General features: G+C 39.9%; 1 protein-coding gene across 5 annotated transcripts in view; it reads right to left on the bottom strand.

Moving 5' to 3' along the window:
• The window catches only part of lyst (lysosomal trafficking regulator), a 98,258-nt gene that overhangs the window by 41,091 nt on the left and 32,725 nt on the right, over positions 1 to 24,442 (bottom strand). For all 5 annotated transcript variants that reach the window (XM_059565665.1, XM_059565666.1, XM_059565667.1 and 2 more), the window contains 8 exons: positions 20,757 to 20,847; positions 18,143 to 20,234; positions 16,033 to 17,011; positions 13,521 to 13,682; positions 11,338 to 11,494; positions 5,930 to 6,156; positions 2,319 to 2,385; positions 1,586 to 1,695 (listed from right to left, as the gene is read on the bottom strand). In XM_059565665.1, coding sequence (XP_059421648.1) covers positions 1,586 to 1,695; positions 2,319 to 2,385; positions 5,930 to 6,156; positions 11,338 to 11,494; positions 13,521 to 13,682; positions 16,033 to 17,011; positions 18,143 to 20,234; positions 20,757 to 20,847 — 3,885 coding nt within the window. The remainder of the gene's footprint in view (positions 1 to 1,585; positions 1,696 to 2,318; positions 2,386 to 5,929; positions 6,157 to 11,337; positions 11,495 to 13,520; positions 13,683 to 16,032; positions 17,012 to 18,142; positions 20,235 to 20,756; positions 20,848 to 24,442) is intronic.

Genomic DNA, 24,442 nt, shown 5'->3' with positions numbered 1-24,442 from the left:
TTTCAGCAAAATGGTTTTGCAGCTCTAAAAATCGCTTGCAGTAGCTCTGCTACTAAATTTGTTTCAAAATGGAAATCCATATACAGCTATGATCAGCTGTTCCTTCATCTGGGCTGAGCTTTTAACGTTGTTACGGGAAAGGATGAAGCTGATTATTTAGTTCTTGTCACATGACGGTGCACTTGCGGCATTCTGAAAAGTTGAAATGTTTTTAACTCGATGCGGTGCCGACGCGCCTGGAAAAACGGACGCATCGCGCCCGCATTGCTTCCATTATGAGCGCGCATACTGCGCGTCTACATTGGAAATAACGAACATGAGCGCGCAAAAGACGCGATATGTGAACGTCCCCTTAAACAGTTCAGTAGTGCAGAGTTTACAGGTTAAACTTCTTTTTTGAAGGCTCAAAGTAAAGTACTCCAACATCTCGCTGAATGCTGGAGAGACGCTGTTCGGGAAGCACGTGACATAAAACGAGGCCAGCTATTGGCTATTCGCTACTTCTCCTGTTGTACTGGCTGAGTAAAACCTCCGGTGGCTCATTACTGCCACACTTTGGTCACCGCAGATTTGAAATATGCACGAAATGAGCCGTTTACGGCAAATAAGTTATTTCGCAACGAATCGATGACTAAATTAGTTGACAACTATTTTAATAATCGATTTTAATCGATTAAATCGATTCGTTGTTTCAGCTCTAATAAAAATATTTCACACTATTACTATTTTTATTGTATATTTAATCAAATAAATGCAGCCTTGGTGAGGAGAACTCGAACAGCAATCAAAACTAAAATGTGTTCAACATAATATCTTCACAAATATGACCTACTGACCGGTTTTGTGAAATTCACACACTGGTGAAGTCTTTTTCTTTCGCCTGTTACAATGAAAGTGCACTAATACTGTTATGAGCACTAAAGACTGTGTGTGTTTCTTAGTTAGAGACTTGTGACTCCCTATGGACCTTTATTAACACGATGGTGTAAAAAAGCACATTTCACAGGGCCATGAGCAATACTCCATGGATGGCATACAGTAGATGCCAAAAAAAGAGCCAGGAAATACAATGATTATATACAGTAGTTGAGCATAAATGAAGGAAACACAGAATGCAGTATGTTAAATGTTGAATATACAAGGAAAGGGGCAGGATAAACAACTAGAGAAGTGACTAGGTGATCACTCAGATCATTATTTTAGAACTTCATATGCAGATTTATTCTCCATCTTCAATCTACAGTATGCCAAAGCCACATAGTATTGAGGCAATAGCAGAGGAAGACTAGCAATCAAAAACTGGCGAGGAGCATAAAGAAAAACTTGAACAAAGACAAAGATAATGAATTTATATCAGTGTTGACACACTTAAGGTTTGCATTAGTAAAAGCACATTCTGCATCAGCATTTCCTTTTTCTGACACTGTGTTAAAAATAAACCTGTTTCTAGGGTGTTTGATCACACTGATCGCATTTGCATCGTTTAATTTTAAACCATTTCCTTTACTCTAGAAAGCGGAAAGGGTTGGTAAAGGGTCTTTGGTCCAGAATACCTCATTTAAATGCTATGTGAGGTTGCACTTACAGTGGGCGGAGTTTTCTCCAGGAAGAGGCGTGTCAATAGGGCGAGTTCCTCCGATGTCATCCTGTCACTCACCATGGCAACAAGCAGCTCCATCAGTATTGTCTGGCATTCTGCATAGAGCAAATAGACCAGTGTTTAAGGCTAATTAACATGACTCAGCATGATCAGCAAATTTAAAAAAAATGTAGTCACCATGGAATTGAAATGGAGAATTCCTTTCTTTTCTTCTCTTTTTTTTATATTGCAGTATTATTATTATTATTATTATTATTATTATCATAAATTGTACCATAAATCTTTTATCTGTGCAACTCATTATTATTTTTTTAAATTTATGTGGCCCCTTTATTAAAAACATTAACTTCCCAATAATCTCAACTACATATATAAAATCATTAAAATGATGTATAGAGAATTTATTTCTAACTTCTTTGTTTATAAAATATAAATATTTTTTATAAAATGCATTTATATTTCTAAAAATATTTATATATCAAAAGAAATATTTGTATATTTTAAAAATCTGTATATATAATTTGTATTTGTTGTACTGCCTTCCATTATATTTTGTTTATTTATTTTTTATTCATTGTATTGCAGCATTTTTTGTGAAACCCCTTGGGAATAATGCAAAATATGATTAAACTCAAAATTCTAAACCAAAAAATCTGGGCACATTGCAGTGATGATAATTAGAGGAAATGTGCATAATTTAAGTATAAACAATATAGACCTTTATAGGAGGCATCTGATTGGCTGAGAATGTTCTGAAATCCAGTGAGAATAGCTTTCACACCACCCTGACAAGAGAAAAAGAGCATGATGGGTCACATTTCTTCATAAATACAGTAAAGATGATTTAATCCAGTGCTCCAGAGCAGAAGAAACAGTCGAGCTACAGAGAAGGACAGCAGTTGGTAAGTGTTTTGTCTCGTTTTCTCATTAGACTTCTGTGTGATCGTCATTGCTAGGAAAGTTTTTGGTTTAAATTGTGTGTGTCTTACCCTGGTAAATAAGTGCTGAAAGGCGAATACAAAAGCGGTAGGTTTCACCACGGCAGCCCTCGTGTGAGTCCTCCTCATGTGAAGACGAACGAGTGTAAAGACAATCGACTCTACCTGCGCGACTCCACCGAGCAAGGACACCAACAGGGCACTTGAGTATTGCTTTTCTCCTTTTTCTTCACTTTTTGTATAACTTGTTCTCAAATATTTCTTACACTTGTAGTCACTATGTGCTTTCAGATCTCTACCATCACTACTAACACTCGGAGAGCACGCTATGTACGTCGCAGGAAGGCCTGTCTGACAAACCTACGGCCTGTCCCTCTGACCTCTACTACTACGCTCTCTATTCCAGTTGGTCTCTGGAACTGCCAGTCTGCAGTTAACAAAGCAGACTTGATTTCTTCTATTGCTACTCAGTCCAGTCTCAACCTCATGGCACTGACTGAGACTTGGATCAAACCTGAAGACACTGCCACCCCTGCAGCCCTCTCCACTAATTTCACTTGTTCCCACACTCCTCGTACCACTGGGAGGGGTGGAGGTACTGGTCTCCTTATATCAAAAGAATGGAAATTTGATGTTCAGCCATTACCTACAGGTAATGGTTCATTTGAATCACATGCTATTACTGTAACCCACCCTGTTAAAATCCACTTTGTGGTCAATTTATCGTCCCCCAGGTCAATTGGGAAACTTCTTGGAGGAGTTGGATGTGCTGCTATCAAACTTTCCTGAAGATGGTACTCCTCTGGTACTGCTTGGTGACTTCAACATCCACCTAGATAAACCCCAGGCTGCTGACTTCAAAACTCTGCTCGCCTCATTTGATCTCAAGCAAGTGTCTACTACAGCGACTCACAGCGACTCAGGCAACCAACTGGACCTCATCTACACACGCTGTTGCTCTGTGGACAACTCTTCAGTTGCTCCGCTGCACACCTCAGACCACTTCCTCATTACTGCTAACCTAGCACTTACTCCGGAAGCAGCTCACGCTCCAACGCAGGTCACCTTTAGACGGAACCTACGCTCACACAACTTTTGCCCACTGTTGTCTAAACCAGCACGCACTGCCCCATCTGCCCCCTGGCTGTCCGAGGTTCTCCGTGAACATCGCTCTAAACTCAGGGCTGCAGAGAGGAAATGGCAGAAATCAAGAAACTCTACCGACCTCAGTGTTGTCAGTCTCTCCTCTCTTCCTTCTCTGCAAATATCTTCACTGCTAAAACACAACAAAATTAACAGCTGTTGTGACGCTCGGACACTCTTCAAGACTTTCTCTTCTTAATCCACCGCCACCACCTCCTCCATCGACTCTTACAGTGGACGACTTTGCAGTTTTCTTCACAAATAAGACAAGAACCATCAGTGACCAATTCTCCACACCGCAGACTGAGGACAACTTCACAATTACCGACGCACACTCTTTCTCCTCCTTCTCCCCACTCTCAGAGATGGACGTTTCCAAACTTCTCCTGTCCAATCATCCTACTACTTGTCCACTTGATCCGATCCCCACTCACCTCCTTCAAGCGATCTCTTCTTCAGTCATACCTTCGCTTACTCACATTATCAACTCCTCTCTTCACTCTGGAACATTTCCCTCAGCATTCAAGCAGGCTCGGGTAAGCCCACTGCTCAAGAAACCATCTCTAAATCCAGCGCTTCTTGAAAACTACAGACCAGTATCCCTTCTACCATTCATTGCAAAGACACTTGAGCAAGCGGTGTTCAACAGGCTTTCTATGTTCCTTGTACAGAACAACTTCCTGGACAGCAACCAATCTGGCTTCAAAAGTGGCCACTCAACTGAGACTGCTCTGCTCTCGGTTACTGAAGCCCTCCAACTAGCAATAGCAGCTTCAAAATCCTCAGTACTCATCTTACTGGACCTGTCTGCTGCTTTTGACACCGTTAATCACCAGATTCTCCTGTTCACCCTCAAAAAGATGGGCATCTCTGGAACCGCACTCCTGTGGGTTAAGTCCTACCCCTCTGACAGATCCTTCAGTGTGTCTTGGAGGGGTGAAGTTTCTAAGTCACAAAACCTTGCTACTGGGGTTCCTCAAGGCTCAGTACTTGGACCACTTCTCTTCTCCATCTACATGATGTCATTAGGATCCGTCATTCAGAAGCATGGCTTTTCTTATCACTGCTACGCTGATGACACCTAACTCTACTTCGCATTTCAACCAGATGACCTAACGGTAGCTGCTCGCATTTCAGCCTGTCTTAGTGACATTTCTAGCTGTATGAATAACCATCACCTTCAGCTTAACCTTATGAAGACAGAACTCCTGGTGATTCCAGCTAACCCATCGTTTCATCACAACTTCTCTATACAGCTGGGTTCGTCAACCATTACTCCTTCGAGGACAGCCAGAAACCTAGGAGTTGTGATGGATCATCAGTTAAGCTTCACAGACCACATTGCTACAACTACCCGGTCCTGCAGGTTTGCCTTATACAACATTAGGAAGATTAGACCCTTCCAATCAGAGCAAGCCACCCAACTTCTTGTCCAAGATCTTGTTCTCTCCAGACTGGACTATTGTAATGCTCTCCTGGCTCTTCCTGCATGTACTGTCAAGCCTCTGCAATTGATCCAGAATGCAGCAGCAAGGGTTGACTTCAATGAGCCAAAAAAAGCTCATGTTACTCCTCTCCTCATCAGATTACACTGGCTACCAGTAGCCGCTCGCATCAAATTCAAGGTACTGATGTTTGCCTACAAGACGACCACTGGCACGGCACCAACATACCTAAACTCACTGGTTAAATCTTATGTGCCCTCCAGAAGTTTGCGCTCTGCAAGTGAACGACGCCTTGTGGTGCCATCCCAAAGAAGTTCAAAATTACTCTCACGGACCTTTTCCTGGACTGTGCCGAGCTGGTGGAATGACCTCCCAGTCTTTACTCATTTTCAAGAAACATCTAAAGACTCATCTTTTTCGACAGCACTTAACCAACTAATACTAGCACTGTTCCTTTTCTTGTTTTTTCATTAAAACAAAAAACAAAAAAAACACCTGGCTAGGCGTTCTATACTAGACTAACTGAGACGTGTCATGGCACTTGTATAACTTTGTTGATCTCTTGTTGACCTGACTGCTTCTATTGTTCTCATTTGTAAGTTGCTTTGGATAAAAGTGTCTGCTAAATGATTAAATGTAAATGTAAGCAAACCGTTAGTGACAAAATGTTTACCAAAAAGTTTACCAAATGAAGGTAGGTAACATAGAAAAAAGGTTTTCTGGAATAAGATATGTCAATGTTTAGCATTAATATGTAATCGTATACATAAATAAATCAGTTTGGCATGAGATAAACGTCTGACCTGCTGGTAGAGCAGCGCTGCGTTGTTGTGGTGGCCTTTCACGGCTCCTAACAGACTCTGCAAAACGTGGCCCAAAACCTCCAGGTCCGGAGAGCCACTGGCTAACAGCTGTAGCTCCATCGAGCAGATCTCCGGGAACAGCAGACGGCCACTGCCCGAGCCCTGAGGCACTCCTGCCATTCCTAACGTACATTCCCCCGACGAGACTCTAGCCTCCACCTTTATCCCTGTCACAGGAAGACAGACTATAAACAACACAATGATAATAATATAATAACTGGTGGTGCTGCAAGAGTGCATACAGAAGGACTGAGGAGCAAGTGCTGAATGTACAGAGGCTGCTCACAGCGCTCAGAGCTCCAGCTCAGGGAAATTAATTAAGCTGATGGAGGTGCCACACACCGGAAAACACACATGATTTAACTGTGGACAACCCTGCAGGTCCTACGCAAGATCTGGGTGATTTTCATTAATGAAGTTCTGCCTCACACACACACAAACACACGTGCACATGCACACACACAGAGCACTCCCATACAAATATACATTGACAGACAGAAAACTATAAAGATAGACAGATAGATATATACCAGAAAGATATAACAAACAATCGATTGATAAACAGAAAAAGAGAATGTTAAAAAGGCAATGGAACAATAGATATACCAGCGGTTCTAAAAGTTGACATTTAAAGGTCTGAATCTGAATTCCTAACAATGTCAAAAAGTCCAGAATAATTATTACAAAACTTGTTTTTAATAAACATGCTTATAATGCTTATATATTTTCAGTTTTGAGATTTGAATATTCTTTTTTTTAATACCTGGCATCACCCACAAAACGGTTCTCATTGACTCTTCAATACAGCCACTTTTTTACTAGAGCTGAAACAACGAATCGATTTAATCGATTAAAATCGATTATTAAAATAGTTGTCAACTAATTTAGTCATCGATTCGTTGCTAAATAATTTATTTGCCGTAAGCGGCTTATTTCGTGCATATTTCAGATCTGCGGTGACCAAAGTGTGGCAGTAATGAGCCACCGGAGGATTTACTCAGCCAGTACAACAGGAGAAGTAGCGAATAGCCAATAGCTGGCCTCGTTTTATGTCACGTGCTTCCCGAACGGCGTCTCTGCAGCATTCAGCAGGATGTGGGAGTATCTTTTGTTCATTATTTCCAATGTAGGCGCGCAGTATGCGCGCTCATAATGGAAGCGACGCGGTCGCGACGCACCCGTTTTTCCAGGCGCGTGCACACCGCATCGAGTTAAAAACATTTCAACTTTTCAGAATGCAGCAAGCGCACCGCGGGTCATGTGACAAGAACTAAATAATCAGCTTCATCCTTTCCCGTAACAACGTTAAAAGCTCAGCCAAGATGAAGGAACAGCTGATCATAGCTGTATATGGATTCCCATTTTGAAATAAATTTAGTAGCAGAGCTACTGCAAGCGATTTTTAGAGCTGCAAATCCATTTATCCTTTGCTGAAATTTCCGCGTCTTCAAGGAGAGAGCACGTCATGGTTGCTTAGCAAAGGCAGACGCCTCAGGGGCGCTTCTGCACGAGCGCTTTGGAAAGGAGGAGAAAGCGGTGCGCACAGTCTATGGGTGCGCCTAGCGTTTTAGGCGCGATATGTGAACGGCCCCTAAGCCTTTTATTTGTGCAGATTCTCCAGTACAATGTTGTTTGCAAATTTTTAGTTGTAAAAGCTGATAACATTGCTTTTTAACAGTTAACATTTAAAGCTTTACAAACATGTTCTGTGATCAGTTTGCCGTTTACCAGTTCATAATTCAGTCGTGCAGCCTAATTATGACTGAATGAGAGAGGTAAATGTTTAAAGATATTTGAAATGCACTTTTTTTTCTAAGTATTCACTGCTCTTTTTCACACAGCAGGTTTTTTGTGTGTCCGTTTTTTCTGGACAACCTTCTGATGGATTTTACTTTAAATTGTGAGTTCCATTCAGGTTTCATGCCATTGGCACTTTATTCGAAGGATTGTTTACAATTTCACAGCATAAGCTATAAAGCTGTTTCCCAGTAAATAATAAAATACAACGCACTGCAATCTTATTCTGTTTTATCCTTATTCTTCGTGAAAATATGTTCTGAAAGATTCCTTAAGCTTTGTTCGGGATGTTAAACTACTTTAGGAGCTCTAAGGACTGCCATGGCGAAAACATTATTTTAAATCTCCTTGTGAAATTTGCTAGAGTATGGGTCAGTGTTTTGATTGCAGAAGAGTTTGACAAGGGATTACTAACACATAATAAAACAACTCCAGGTATATTTGTGATGAGGATATGACAATGCAAAATTATTAAAATCTCTTAAAAATCTATGCTGAATGATAAAGACCCTTTATTAATAATTTACTTTGGGGGGAAAAATGGAAAAAACTAAAATATAAGTACATAAACCGATTAATCGATTAATCGTAAAAATAATCGACAGATTAATCGATTATCAAAATAATCGTTAGTTGCAGCCCTATTTTTTACTATTGGGCCGAACGGTTCTAAGACCTGTCAGATATGGTTACAGCTGTATATCCACATGAGCCTGGTACGGTTCAGCACAATTACAAACCGTATCCATGCTGACTGGCCTAGATTGGCACGGAATAAAATGGTTAAGCAAAGAGAGCCGTTCAGCCCAATAGTGGAAAGCGGCTTATGAACCTCTGTAGCCGATCTGACCCGAATCAGACAAATTAAAAGAGTCGATCAGGACTGTGGTTGAAACATGAGCCAAATTCCTCAGGAAGGCAACCGGAGGTCATAAATCAGTTCCAGTGCCACAAGTCAGAAACAAGTTAACCAACCAACCAGCTCTTTCACAGAACAGCTTTCAACATTAACACCACTAGGACAATTATTGACAATTTCAATTCGGAGAAGAGATTGTCAAATTGCGATGCAACGCCGGACATCACATGTAAACCCATGAGAGTTATACAGAATATCCTTAAACACTTCCCCCACCTAGGAGAACCAGACTGAAATTCCTAAGGGGAGGGGGGAGGGGGGGGGGGGTTTGAACCTCTGGTCTCCACAGAAATCTTTGTCAGATAATGGCACAGAAAAATGTCTTCTCTACATGTATATGGACCAAAATGAACTCAAAAAGACGTATAAATGAATATCAGTCCATCGCTTCACTCCATATTCATTTATATGTAACCCACACATTTGACTATCATGTTTATAATCACTTATTGTGTATGTCTTTTAATAACTATGGGATAGCTTAAGGATTCATTATCATGTTTGGTATGTTTTTGATGGAAACTGCTAGCTTGAAACAGTTCCTGTTCCTGTTAGACCCTGCAAGAGCGGGAAAATTCGGACCACATGCTTGATAAGATAACATATGATTTATGATACCCCGAGGCAAGACAATATCTGATTGGTCAAGACAACATTTGAGGTGTGGCCAACAGGCCAGTTTAAATACTTAGGACACCATAAAATCTTGCTTTTAGTTTTTAGCTATGCTTCTGCTATTAGTTTTAGCTTTTAGCTTTGCTTCTTAGCTTTAGCCTTTAGCCATGCTGTTAGTCATCACTGTTCTTTGAGCGCGGTTCCAGCGTGCTTCGGCCTGCACGCCTGCTGCTACTTAGCCACGATGAGAAGAAACACCACCTAGTCTCGTCAAACTTTACTTCTTTTCTTTTCCGTTTGAGAGTTTCGTGTTCTGAGTTAAGTTTTGTAACGCCGTGTCTGACCTCGAGTGCCCGTTTCAACTTCAACCAGCCACACAACTCTGCATCTTCAGCCAACGCCCAACCACGGGCTTCCCAAGACGTCACTTCAACGACTACTGAACTTCCATCCAATCATCGACATCGGGAAACCCCCTTTCAACGAAAACTTAACACAGGCAATGTACCTCCAGACATTTGTGCTGGTGTATCTAATAAAATTCTAACCTCATTGAGGAACTCAATGCGAGGGTTAATTAAGTGATTGATGGTTGTTCATGTCTATGCAATTTAACGTATTGGTGTAAACTTGGGATTCCACATTTCCATTCTCTTAAACTCATCTTTCCCTAACTTTCGATCTTTCTGCAACTTGTGTGAATGTGTGAGTGTGTGCGTTTATGTGTTAGATTAGTTTATATGTCTTAGATTTATCTAATAAAGCCTTATTCATATTGAAAAGAGAAGTATCTTGTGTTTTGTGCTTACAAGTTAATGTCTTAAACTGCCGATCTTGTTACTGTGCTAATTGATAGTGTTTTCACTATACTTTGGATATTAATATCCAGCGCAGATTTGATGTTAAACGGCTCGTTCAGTGAATCGCAGGGCATCTCAGTGATCAGCCGTGAAACAGTGATTCTGTTCAAATTCCTTTTAAAATCTTATGATCATGATTCCCTTTGAGCTAAATTGACCTGTTTCCCTTACACCTCCCATGAGTGGACGTCATAATTCAGTTAATCTGGAACAGATGATGAAAAAGCAGAAGACCTCAGCTGTATGGGAGCACTTTAAATTGAGTGAGAACAAACAAAGACAGTGTGCCAGATATGCGATTTGAAACTGGTTTACCACAACAGCAGAAAATACTTGCGAATACGGCAGTCATAAAAAAACATGCAGCAGCCCAGCCTAATAATAATTTGTCTATATTAAAGTATCGCTCGTAACCTGGTGTTGATTACTACCAAAGCTTTGAAGCTCAAAAAATGATATTCGGACCAGCCCTAGTCTAAATGAATGAAATAACAGTATTGTCACATCAGTATATTAACAGAAATGATTCATCAGATGCTGAAATCAAACTCCACTAGCTAGACCACAGTTGTTTTTCACTTTCACACTCAGACTGCAAACACAAACACGGGACTCTTGCTATTTCAAGCTTTGCCTTCAGTTCCCTCCATTATAAATTAGATCAACTACAGGTCCTCGTGCAAAAGAGAGTGATCTTACAAAATAAAGCACAAATCTGTGTATGTAATAGACTGGTCAAAAGCTGCAGTCACAAGACATGGCGGACTTAAATCATAGCAGAAGAAAACAATGACACTATTCTCAGCGCCAGAGAGCCAGTGCTGCATGTGACTAGAGAACAGGATCACGTAACGCTTGACCAGACGTTCACTTGCTCTACCTGACACTAACCGGCTCAGACCGACTACCACTTTCTAGATCATTCTACAAATTCCCCCAGATATCAGTTACTATGCACTTTTCAGCCTAGCTAACTGTGATGATAATTACTTTGCACTTTCATTTCAGGATGTTAACATTACAATGACAAGCCTTTAAAACTAACAAACTACACAAGATACTTTTGGCTGTAGATAATATGCACATACACTCTACAGTTAAACACAAGTGACCAGCACAATGCAGACGCTCATGTCAGAATGAATGGGTGGTACTACCTTCCTCCTGACGGGTGGAGTCCTCAGGGTTACTCTCACTGTCTGCCTCATAGCCTTCCTCTTCACCCAAGGGTGGAGCACCACTCACCTGAGCTTCATCCACCTCCTCTGACAGATCACCTGCTGGTGGTGCCACCTCACCACTGACCTGACACTTCTGCGCAGAGGGATGGATTAGAAAATTAAATAACAAAAAGACAAATTAAGAATTAATCAAATAGATTTAACTTCTTAAAATATAATAAAATATTAGAATTTATTCATATAAATATACCCCTTTAATAATAATAATAATAATAATAATAATAGACAGTAATGCTAATAATATATACCTAAAAATAACATAAAATGTATCATTAAATATTTAATGTGTGAATGTGTCTTAAGTCTCTGGGGTATATTTGTAACAACAGCCAAAATAAAAAAAATTGTATTGGTCAAAATTATAGATTTTTTTTTTTCATGACAAAAATCATTAGGTTATTAAGTAAAGATAATGTTCTATGAAGATATTTTGTAAATTTCCTACTGTTAATATATCAAAACTTAATTTTTGATTAATAACTTTAGAACTTCATTTGGACAAATTCAAAGATGATTTTCTCAATATTTAGATTTTTTTGCACCCTCAGATTCCAAATTTTCAAATAGTTGTATCTCAGACAAATACTGTCCTCCTAACAAACCAGATATCAATGGAGAGATGATTTATTCAGCTTTGAGATGGTGTTTAAATCTCAATTTTGAAAAATTTACAATTAAGACTGGTTTTGTGGTCCAGTGTCACTTATGAAAAATTTATTTTTTAAATAAAACAGTTTTAACATTTTATTTAAAAAAATTATAAATATTTAATAATATGATTATATATACTTTATTACCATTATAATGAATAAATAATTAAAACATTTCCACAATTAAGTATACAATGGTACACACACACACACACACACACACACACACACTTGATTGTATTGTTGTTGCAATTAATAATAGAAAGAGGTTTGGAATTTTAATTAAAATAATATAAAGATAAATCAATTAAGAAATTTAACAAAAAATAAAACAATATTATCAATAATATTAATAATATTATGTGCATTATGTAACATTATATAATCCAATTAAATAACAAAATATTAATGATCAAATGATGAACCTCATTTGGATAACTTTAAAAGCTTTTTTTTTTTTCCATATTACATTTTTTTTTTTTGCACCATGGATTCCAGATTTTCAAATAGTTGCATCTCGGCTAAATATTGTCCATCTAACAAATTATTGGTTTATTTATAAACAAATGTAAAAAAATGTATGGACTGTGTGTTCAAGCATCAAACTCTCTCATACACATGCACACAAAGAAACCACTTCAAAATTTTAGAGCTTTTGTTTCTTCAACATCACAACATATCAGAACAACAATAGCAAAGTAGATTCAAGCAAAGCAGACAGCAGCCTCTTACCTTCTAGAAAATAAGATTTTTTCAGAATAATGTCCAGTTGCATTGCAACAAAAATTAAAGTAAACAATCCGTATAACATCGCTTCTGGTGTTGTCTTTGTTAGAGAGACAAAGTTTGTGATTTCAGAAAGCTGGTAAAGTAAAAAAAATATATGATTTTGGTCACAGGACCACATCAGCTGATTGTTTCCACATAAAATATATCCCCCCTGTGCCCCACGGTGCTCAGTCACATAAAAACACACAAAGAGGCTGTTTATCCTTGTTGGCCAGAGGTCATTTTATTTCAGAAAGCAGATTTACGTATTAAATAACTGACGAGTGGCAAAACAAATTCTTACTATGTCCAAATGATAAGATTTATTTGGGAATTATTTGGTGATGTGTTTCACTACAAACAATACTGCTGGCAAGAAAAGCCCTCAATGCAACAGAGAGAATCTACAAAGCCAGTTATATTTATACATACGTACTAACAGAAAATTAATTATATAGCACACAATACACCCTATAGATTTTGTATTTTGTCACCAAAAGTTCATTTTATTTATAGAATTCACTACTTTTCTTAGCTTTAGACAACAGGCCGTGAAAGGGAACTACGTGGCTGGGTGAGATAAGGGTGAGAAGGGTAGTGAGATGAAGATCAGACTCAAACCTCAGCAGGGCTGTACAGGATGGGAACACTGAAGACTTTTTACACAAGCAACTAAATTACCTTGTCAGGTTTCTCCTCGATGACATCTGGACTGCAGAACATCTCCGCCAGTGCCACACGGAGTAAGGAATCAAACAGGGGAACAGCTAGTTCAGAATTAACAACTCCAGATCGAGAGAGCTGATCCCGGACCTCACAAAGCGTCTCCTCCACAGACTGCAGCTATGGGACATAGTGTGGGAAAATTACACTATTTGAGAATGAGAACAGGACATAGTCACTCACTTCAAAACGGCCACCAAAAGCTCTGTTCTAAAACCTAGCATGCCTACACTGACATTTTCAGGTATCATTTAAGGCCCCTGATGCAACATCACATTTCTCCCATACTAAGAAAAGAAGAAAAATCACTGTCTTAAATCCAATAAAACTGATAACCATTACTGAATTTACTGTATTTTAAATGTTTTTTTATGGTTAATCCTAAAATGTACTTCGGTCTTAACACTTATGGTCAAGCATGCATAGCCAGATTTTATTTTGTACGTTGAGCTGCATAAGAATCTAATATGTTGAGCGTTTGTGTTTGTGCATGCTTAGGGTTGCCAACTTCAGAAAAAGAAAATAAGGGACAAATGTGTTTTTTCTTAGAAAAATAAGGTACACGTGCCTGTTTTATATATATTTTAAACTTTAAATGTTTTTTAATGGAGTCTCTTATGCTCATCAAGGCTGTATTTATTCGATAAAAGATAAAGAAAAAATTGTAATACTGTAATATATTATTGCAATTTCTAACATTGGTTTCCTATCTTAATATACTTCATATGATTTCCTGTAGGATCATGTGACATTGAAGACTGGAGTAATGATGCTGAAAATCCAGTGCTGCATCACAGAAATAAATTATATTTACAATTATGTTAAAATAGAAAACTGTTATGTTAAATTGCAATAATCTTTCTGTAGTTTTGATAAAATAAATTAAGCATAAGAAACTTGTTTAACAAACAAACAAAAAAAAAAAACAATTTACTGATCCCAAACGTTTTAACCTTTGAATGTGTGTGTATGTGTGTGTAAGTATACAGTAGGCCTACTACAGTATAAAATGCTATTTTTCAATTAAAGAGAACTTATAAAAATAATATGGGCTGCTTTTGGTGCTTGACACTTCATTGGCCAGTTTGTGTTTTAAGACTGAGATTTAAGGTTAAGAATACACATAAAATGTTTTATCTATTTAACAACATTACCTACAAAAGAGAAAGATGACTTCCCTTATAGTCCACATCTTCCCTCAGGTAAAATGCATGTTTTCTTGCCTGGCTGGATGTTGGACTTACGAAAAATAATCATGTTGTTTGCAAACTGACTTGCTGAAGTTGAAAGGCATCGAACCCCCAACTGCTCCCCGGGCGCCGCAGCATAATAGGCTGCCCACTGCTCCGGGTGTGTGTTCACAGTGTGTGTGTGTGTGTGTGTGTGTTCACTGCTCTGTGTGTGTGCACTTTGGATGGGTTAAATGCAGAGCACGAATTCTGAGTATGGGTCACCATACTTGGCTGAATGTCACGTCACTTTGGTCTTAACCCTCTCAAGGCAGGCGTTGCTGATTTGCAACAGTTAAAAACTAAAAACCTTATTACTCCAGATACATATTTTATGTATCTGGAGTACTAAAAAATTTACCAAAGGTTACTAAAGTTACTAAGTTACTAAAACTTAATTTGAGCCTGAGAGGGTTAAAGCCTCCTTCGAATGGCTGTGTTCAAAAATCAAACACTTTGATTTCAAAAAAATATAATTAACTCTCAGTCTAGAGTTTGTTATTTGTATGGTCTAGGAGGTCATACGGAATATGCCTTAAACTGTGCTCCATAGGGCTTTCATATGGAAAGCTTCTTTGATGTCTTAAATATGGGACGATTCCATATTATACAGAACAGTTGGCAACCCTATGCATGCTATCAAATAGAGTATACTTTGATAGACAATGTGTTCGCTGTATGAATACACAAAACGTTCTCATCAAATCTGAAGAATACATTGGGCTTTAGGTAGGGTGATCATACGTCCTCTTGTTCGTTTTTCCCTAGACATGTACTGGCTGGGATTTCTAAATTGCCTAAAATGTCTGGTTTTGGCTTTGCTTTACCATTGTTTTCATACCTGAAGGTAGTGACTGAAAAATTGTTTGACCATGAGCATATAGGCATTGTACATAATTAGCCAGTTGTGGCATGCGAGAAAGTGGGATCTACAGAGAACAGTCAAAGCAATGCAAATACATAGCCTACACATGTGTATGAGGACTGTAGAGAGCATGTCAACAGAAATACAAAGACATTTTAGGCAATTTAGAAATCCCAGCCTGGACATCTCCAGGACAAAGAGGACGTATGGTTCACATACTTTACGGTTCTATGTTGTTAGCTTACCAGTACTGAAATCAATAGCCTCCTTTTCATTTTTATTTGAGTAGTGACCCGTTTACATGGGACTCATTCCATCCCCTTACAAGGCAGCTCACTAGGGTTTGAAACAGAGCTAGTATATGTGTCCACTGTACCTGAAAGGATAGGTCTGGTTCAAGTCTCTGTAGAGCTGAATTGGCACTGTGGAGGCAGATTGCCAATAGTGCCTCCAGCAGTCGGATGCTCTGGAGTGGCCATTCCTCTTCAAGCCTGTGTGTTGGGTCACTTGACTTGCTCTCAACTTGAGAGGGGCTGAAAGTGTTGTGCTGGTGGGATTCCTCTGTACCAGCGGCTGTCGTTATATTGTCAAACTGTCCTGCATGAGCTTGAGTTGTAGTGTCTACATGAGATGGACTGCTTTTGCCCTTACTCTCTCTCTTTTTCTTAAATTTACAGTCTTTGTTTTTAGACGTGAGTTTCTGGATCACCATTGTCATTAGACGCAAACAGACGTCTAGACCTCCCAGTCTAAAGAACTGCCTCTGGAATACAGGACTGGCCATGTACACCCAACGGCATACTGACCAAACATCAGCAGCTCTCTGTATCTGTTCTTTAGAGGGAAGAGCCACACTGTCTGGGGAAAGGCAGGGCAGTCGTCCACCCAGTGGTTCACTAGCTGTACTATCATAGCCTGAGGTGTCTTCAGAGTCATTTGCAGAGTCTCTGTCAGAGTCTGCCTCTTTGCTTACACATAAGAAGGCTACACACAGAAAAAGATTGATCGTATTCAAATGCACCTCACCTCGGTTACGTGCTAATGCAGAAAATGCACTTTTGCCCTTTGGGTGAGGGCATGCCTCTTTCAGGCCTTCATAAAACTTAGTGAGGCTCTGAGGTCCTTCGCCAGCCCCACGTGAACTCAGTTCCTCTACAAGCCCCAGAACAGCTTCTCTCTCCTGAGTGTCCGCTCTTTCTAGCTCATGCACAGCAGATTCCGTGTGATGGAAACACGCATTTAAGATAAGTGTCTCGAATGCTTTCAGTGCCCACGGACGAGTGGAGTCCAAGAAGATCAACTCTGTGATTTGGTTCAGTCCATTACAACTCAGGAACAATTCCCGAATCACCCGGCTGAATTGGAAGACATCAGAAGTTATAAATTGGAATCTTTGATTATTTCAAAGGCCATTTTAGGGGCTTTCACACTAACACTTTGGATCCAAACAGAGCTTGGTTTGCATGAAAAATTATTAATGTTAAAGCTTTCATGCAAATCAGGGAGTGCACTGCATTATTGAACTAGAAACTACCTGTAGGAGGTCTTCAGTTGCAATGGAAATTAGTGACACTGGTTAGGGTTGCACAATTAATCTAAATTAAATAGCAAAGTCAATAAATCGCTATAAGGCAGAAGCTGCGATTATCATGTGCATCTTTCAGTAAAGAAAGGTTCTGTGATCAGCAGTAAATCTTCATACGAAGGCCAGAGTGTGCTCCTGCAATGAACTCCAAATATGCCTTGCAGAAGAAACCCAGGAAATTGTTGTTGGTTGTGAATAAACAGAGGATTTAACTGCTTTCATTAATTCAACGTGACCAATAAACACATGACAATGACAATATATGGTTTATCTGAGTTATTATTATAATAAAGTATATAATAAAGCAACGTTAATCGACATTAACTTTATCACTGCTTAGAATGTTATGAAATATGTTGCGTGCCTTATTCTGTGTAAGAAGCCACATCACCTCACATAAGGATTTATTTCACTTGACTTACATTATGAAGTGAGTTTGGAGTAGAAACATGTTATTAAATGTGATATTTTCATGTGGTTTCAGATGGAGCGGCATTTAGTACACAGAGCTGTAGTTCACTGACAAGCTGCGCAAAATCATGTTCATAATCGCAGACCATTTAATCGCACGATTATGAACACGATTTTGCGTAGCTTAGTGAACTACAGCTCTGTGTAGTAAATGCTGCTCAATCTGAAAACACGTGCTGAAGATGTATTACTAATCACAGAACCGGCTTTACTGACAAGATGCTAGATGCTCATGACAATCACATGCGATTAATCGTGCAGCCATAACACAGGTGACGATTTACCTTAGATACAGGTGATAGTGAGCATGCAGTATAATCATGCAGAGTGAGTGCAATCTGAGTAAACATGCCCAGTGTGAAAGTCCCCTTAAATAAATAATCAACAGTGAACTGGAGGAAAAAGGAAGATAAGAAAAACATGGTCATACCTTGACTTCAGCAGAGCAGGCAGAGTTTGAAGATAAACCAGTAGTACTTCAACTGGGAGGCAATTGGTATGGTAACTGCAGACTTGGCTACACGTAGTTGACACACCAAGTTGCTGGGCATGATGGGTTAGTTCCACACCCCGCTGAAGAACTGGATTAAAAATATGAGTGTAGAGTTGCCACTGGACTACTGCATTGCCTCGTAAAGTCAACTGGCATACATGACTGGCAATTTGTTGACTCAAATGCCAGTCTTCCCCAAACACAATTTCTTGATAGGCCTCTAAAGCATCCCATTTCCATAGCATGTCTTCAGTTCCTCCACTGGGCAGTATACCTTGGGAACGATAAGAGGGAGATGGGGACGTGGATAAGTTCAATTCTTTCTTAGGTCCATAGCCCTGCAGAGTCTCTTCAAGGCCAGGTAACTGGCTACTATCTAAAGTGCAAATGTTGCAGGAGGCTAGCTTGGCCTTTTCTGAAGGTTGACCACCTCCAAGCTGTTCTAAGACTAGTCTACTAAGGACACTCAACACGTGGGACTGGTAGCTCCGAAGTCCTGGAGCCTGAAATGCCTGGAGCATTGGTCCAATTACAGACCTTGGGTCCATGCAGCAACAGATTCCAACAGCTTGCACTCCAGCCAGTACCTGCAGAACAGCAGGACCTGAGGGTGACAGGCGCTGGAAAAGACGCAAACATTGGTGGGCACAAGCTGCGAGGCAGCAACAGCGTTCAGGGTACCGCACTTCTCCATCTTGACCCTCTGATATCTCCTCAAAAGGATTACGTCGGGCAGCTTGCTTGAAAGCGGATACCGGCAGTCCTGAGAGGTCACGGTGATGGTGCAAAAAGTGGGTGTATTCACAGCGACGGTGTCGACGACGTGCACAAACAGACTGGTGTAGCTGCTCTGACTTGGCCCTCTTAACAGCACTGATTATCTTAAGTACATCAGCTATTAGACAACGCAGATGCTCTGATGCCTCATTGCCAACTTCTGAATCTCGAGCTTCTGCTAATGCCTCAAGGCGCAGAGCTGTTGCCTCAAAGAGCTCCAAGCCACGGTGTTGGACAAATTCATGAACTAACTCAAGAGACTGACTGAAAAAGAAAGGGTTGGGAGCAGAGGCCTGTAAGCAACCTAGTAGTAGTTGCAGGACACCCTCCAAGAGTTCTGGCAGAAGCAAGGCCCGGTGACGGTACCTTGAAAAGGAAAAATCTTCTTGTATCTCCTGCAGAGTCTTCTTTGGCCTTGGAGCAAAAGGGTCGGCTTGCCTTTCTAAACAGGTACGAATCTTTAAAGTTGCTCTGAGGAGGTCAGTCAAGCTTCGACGCAGATTATCAGGCAGTGTCTCATTTTGACCGACATCTACAAACATCAAGTGCATAATTGTGCGTAGAAGCATCCTTTGAACAAGTGCAATTGGCTCCTCAGTCCAGCCTCCAGCTAGCTCATCGATCCCACCTCCAGCACCACCACCAGGGCCACAGCAGTCACCAAATTCTGTGAGTATCTCTGTGAGGGTGGGAACAACACTGACCGCCAAGCTTGGGTTATGATTGATGGTCATGTCGAATTTGCAGACTTTTTCAAGAAGAGAAAGTAGTACATGGCAAAGGTCAAAAGGTGAGTTTTCCATACGGTTGAAGATGGAGAGAGTAGTGGGGTCTGTTAGCATGTTAGGATCTAGAGTTGGAGATCCAAACAGTCTTATGTGAGGTTGGGAAGGCTCAATGGTGCCCATGGCATCGAAAGTGGGATGTTGCGATGCTGGCTGTGATGGATTGTTGGACTGATGGAGCTGGCAACTAATACGAATGGCTGAACTGTGGAATCTGCGATGTTTGCTTCCAGTATTTGTGGTCTTATCATCCGAGTTGGCTTCAGAATCTGATGTGGAAAGCTGAGATTTGCGTGCATCCCTCACAGAGTATCGCTGAGCTGTCCTTCGTGACCGACATGACTTCCAGGAGCCAGATAAACGCTTCCCAGAGTTCTGCACATCACATCTATCTTGCCCCGCCTTTTGAGGGATGGTCCTTCTCTCTTGGCATAGAAACACATTTAGTAATGAAGGCAGGGTGAAATCTAAAGTCAAAAAGCAGAGTAGGAAAGGAAAAAGTTTAAAGGATTGTCCTGACTACCATCAACTGGTTTAATCTGGTTTCATGATGCAATTCATGATGACCTCAAGAGGTCTGTTTACAACCCAATTGCGGGAACTAATAACTCAACAATGTGGAAAGCAGCTGCTAGAAAAGACCAGACTGCCTGCACTAAATACCTTAGGTCTCAAGCTCAATGAAAAGTCTTATCCTTTCCATCATCCTTTAACCGTACTGTTTCATAATTCAAGCCATCTCATTGTTTCACTTATTGTTCATGCAGGCATTTACTTAAAAATTCATGGTGTCCTTGGAAGATCACCGCCATAATATACGTTATAAAACAAGTTGTATAGAAGTATATCATCTTTCCAACTGAATGCATTGCCAGGATGTCATTTAATAGTAGAACATAATTATTTTATTGAAGGCTTAAGGTGGGTTACAGTATACCTCTACTGCATTTTCAAAATAATTAAGGGCTTTATTAAATGTAGTGACTCACCTGGGGCTTTTTCCTCCTGAACAGGAATCTTCCAGACCAGAGGTAGCAGAGACAACAAGAGTGTAAGCAGCTCTTCACGACAGGTCAACTCCTAAGTAAAAGGTTAGAGGTTAATTCAGGATTTGAACTGAATTCTTCACTCAATCCATCCAAATCCAATCAAAAACAGTCTCCCTGTGTTGATGACCACCTAGAAGACCACCACCTTTCTTTTCTCCTCTCTCTAGTTTCTAGAATTAAACAAAAGATAGAAAGTTACAGAAAACAAAAACTATCCAATGGTTTTCTTCCAACTGCCTAAGACAAATACAGGTTTTGCTGGACATGAAGTACAACAGCAAGCCTCTAAATACTGGCTCCACCCTGAGCAAGACAGCATTCCTCACAAGGAGAAGTGAAAGCACCCTGCCACATGTGAATTAAAAGCAAATACAGGGGGCTGCGTGCCACAGTGCTGTGTGACCCCAAGTAAACAATCATCTGGCAACATACTCATAAGCTAATTAGCAAAGTGACTAGGGGCCCGTATTGACCCACCACTATGCAAACACACAGGCGATTGATGTTGTGTTGAGAGATAGTTAAGCAGTGCTGAGTTCAGAGAAAAGCCCCATGTCTTGCGAGTGAGAACCACTCCAGACATGATTCATAAGAACTCTAACTTCAAAGAGATAGAATGAAGTAGAGGCGGCAGAAAGGGGTCTGAAGAAAAACACGGGATCAAATAAACCACTTGTCATTTCTTTCGGCATCATGTGAAAAAATCAGTTGATAAATAACACAGAAAATGATTTTTACTTACCTGTCAGTTTAAAAAAATGTGAATAATAAAATAATACAAAACTGTAATGCACTAACAAAGGATGTGCATTGTGCCAGGCAATATTAATATATTGAAAAGCACAGTTTCAAAAGTATAGCCCCAGTTATTTAAAACGTCATAACCGCATTGCTAGAAAGTACATCTTTGCATAATACACAAAAGTAAAAGAAAAGGAACTGTTTACATTAGGGCTGAACGATATTCTGTTTTAACATCGACATTGCGATGTGCGCATGAACGATAGTCACATCGCCGGAACATGCGATGTGAAAGGTAGTAGACCATGGTGTATTAAGAGAACGGTAGCACCAGGGTAGCATACAGTAAACACGAGTTTGTTGTATGGCTTGTTGTTGGGGTGACATGCACGTTCCGCGTGCCTGCACAGTGATTGGTTCGCTGTGCCGCTGCTCACCGCTCACAGACAACATTAACTGCTAAAAATGCGCGACGAAGAGGATCCGCCGCAAAAAAGTGATTTCGTACCAAAAAGAAAGTTGAAATCATCTATTTGGGACTATTTCGGCTACAAAAAGGAGGATGTTGACCAGAAAGAGGTACTTTGCATGGAGTGTCATAAAGTTGTGGCCACAAAACAAGGAAACACCACCAATTTGTCTGATCACTTAAAACGGCACCACAAAGCTCTTTACGACGAATACAAAGTCAAATCTGGATGTCAACCAAAACAAACTAATATTTGTGATGCCTTTGCCAGTGTGACACCCTACCAGAAAGGCTCTCAACGACAGAAAGAAATAACAGACGCAATAAGATTTCATATCACTAAAGATATGTTGCCATTAAATACCGTCGCCAAAGAGGGATTTAAGAAAATTATCCGAACGCTTGACAGGCGGTATGTTATACCATCCCGCACATATTTTTCCCAAGTTGCGATAAAAGAGCTGTATGAAAAATGCAAATCTAAAATTGAAGCAGAACTGTCGCACGTGGAATACTATGCAACTACAACAGACTTGTGGTCCAGCAGGACAACGGAGCCCTACATGAGTCTGACAGTCCATTTCATCACAGAGGACTTTGAGCTAAAAAGTCGCTGTTTGCAGACTCCATTTTGCCCGGAAAGTCATACAGGCGAGAATATCGCAGAGGCCCTGAGAGAAGCGGTGTCCGCTTGGGGCTTAGATGAGACACGTCAAGTCTGCATAACAACAGATAATGCAGCGAACATGGTGAAAGCTGCCGATCTGAACAAGTGGACCAGGCTACAGTGCTTTGGCCACAGACTGCATCTTGCAGTTGGTGAGTAATGACCATGATCTTTATCCTACATAAATATACATTTTTACTCAGCTGTTTTAGTTAATAACCTGTCCTGAACCTGACAAAACTTGTAAAATGAATTTGTTGCATGTGTGTACGTAGAGCTTTAAAACGTAAGAAAAAAATACAGACACTAAACATTTAATTTTAAACAACGTATCATTGAATCTGATTTGAGGAGCTCTTTTCCAAAACGCAATAACTCAATTTCAATAGTTTTCAGGGAAAATTAAAATTTTTACCTAGACCCACACATTTTGTATATATTCAATTTATCCTGTTAAAATGTGTTTTTTTGCTCTGTCTGAACATGTTGAATAATGATTATTAAATCAAACAACTATATTGTTGTTGATAAATTCAAAGTAAATTTTTTTTCTTTTCAAAACGCTATAAATCCATATATTTTTTCCAAAAATTGATTGCATTTATGAGGAAAAAACAATGTTACGTGACAGTTCTCCATAACAGACGCGACCGCTCTGAATGCTGCACTAAAACTTTCACAGAGACCTCAAACAGAAAGCACAAAGTCTTTATTTAAAGCTAATTTCGTTTTGTATTAATTGTATCTTAACTTCAATCAGTGTTTCATTATCCAATTTCCTTTTAATAAATAAAAAGTAATAGCAGACAATAATCACTATGCGGAGGCGCCAGCGCCAGAACTGGAATTTAAACTATCATCCATGAACCGAAACTCAGCATATAAGGTAGCCTACTCGCCTCACACACCTAAAAAAAAGAAAAGAAATAACGTTACATCTATTATCATCAGAATCTCTACTTTTAAACAGAACCAACACAGAAAGCACTGTGCCAACACAACAACAAAGCAGCCAACACAGAAAACACTTTTTTATTAATAAACAATTAAAATGTCTCATTGCAATATTTTACATATTCCTAATCATTACTTTTGCTGGTTCTTTGTAACAGCTTTTAGGTGCCGTTTACATGAACTGCATCAGCACCAAAAACACCGAAAAGAGAGAGAATAGGATTTTATTTTATTTTTTTTTACTTATTTTGAGGAATTATAGCCTAATGAACAAACAAACATCTGTTAAGAGCGCAGTCACGTTGGATTGCGTAGAACGTTCACCGAATCGCGTTTTGGCTAAAAATAAATTCTGCGCTTATTAGGGTTTGGAAAGAAACTGCATCTTGCAGTACATTTTAAACAAGGAAATTATTATTGGCGTTTATCGCGTTTTGGAAAATAGCTCTTAGTAGTGCTTCAATAATTAAAGTTCCTAATGTTTTGTTTGTTTTCTCCGCTTAGAAAATGCAGTGAAAAAGAATGGCCGCATTGATCGTGCTGTAGGAGTCTGCAAGAAGCTGGTGAGCCACTTCTCTCACAGCTGGAAGGCCAGCGATGCCCTGGCAAAAGTCCAGAAGGAACTCAATCTACCATCACATTGTCTCATCTCAGAATGCCAAACAAGATGGGGTTCCAGACAGATGATGATCAGCAGGATATTAGAGCAGCAGCAGGCTTTAACTCAGGTCCTGTCTGCAGACAAGAAGCTGCGGCATCTAATTCCAACCTGGCAAGATATAGATGTCCTGGAAT

Source organism: Carassius carassius, chromosome 14 (genome assembly GCF_963082965.1).
Source record: "Carassius carassius chromosome 14, fCarCar2.1, whole genome shotgun sequence".
Lineage (NCBI taxonomy): Eukaryota > Metazoa > Chordata > Actinopteri > Cypriniformes > Cyprinidae > Carassius > Carassius carassius.
Note: the sequence above shows the minus strand (reverse complement) of the source record. Positions and strands in the feature narration are given on the sequence as shown.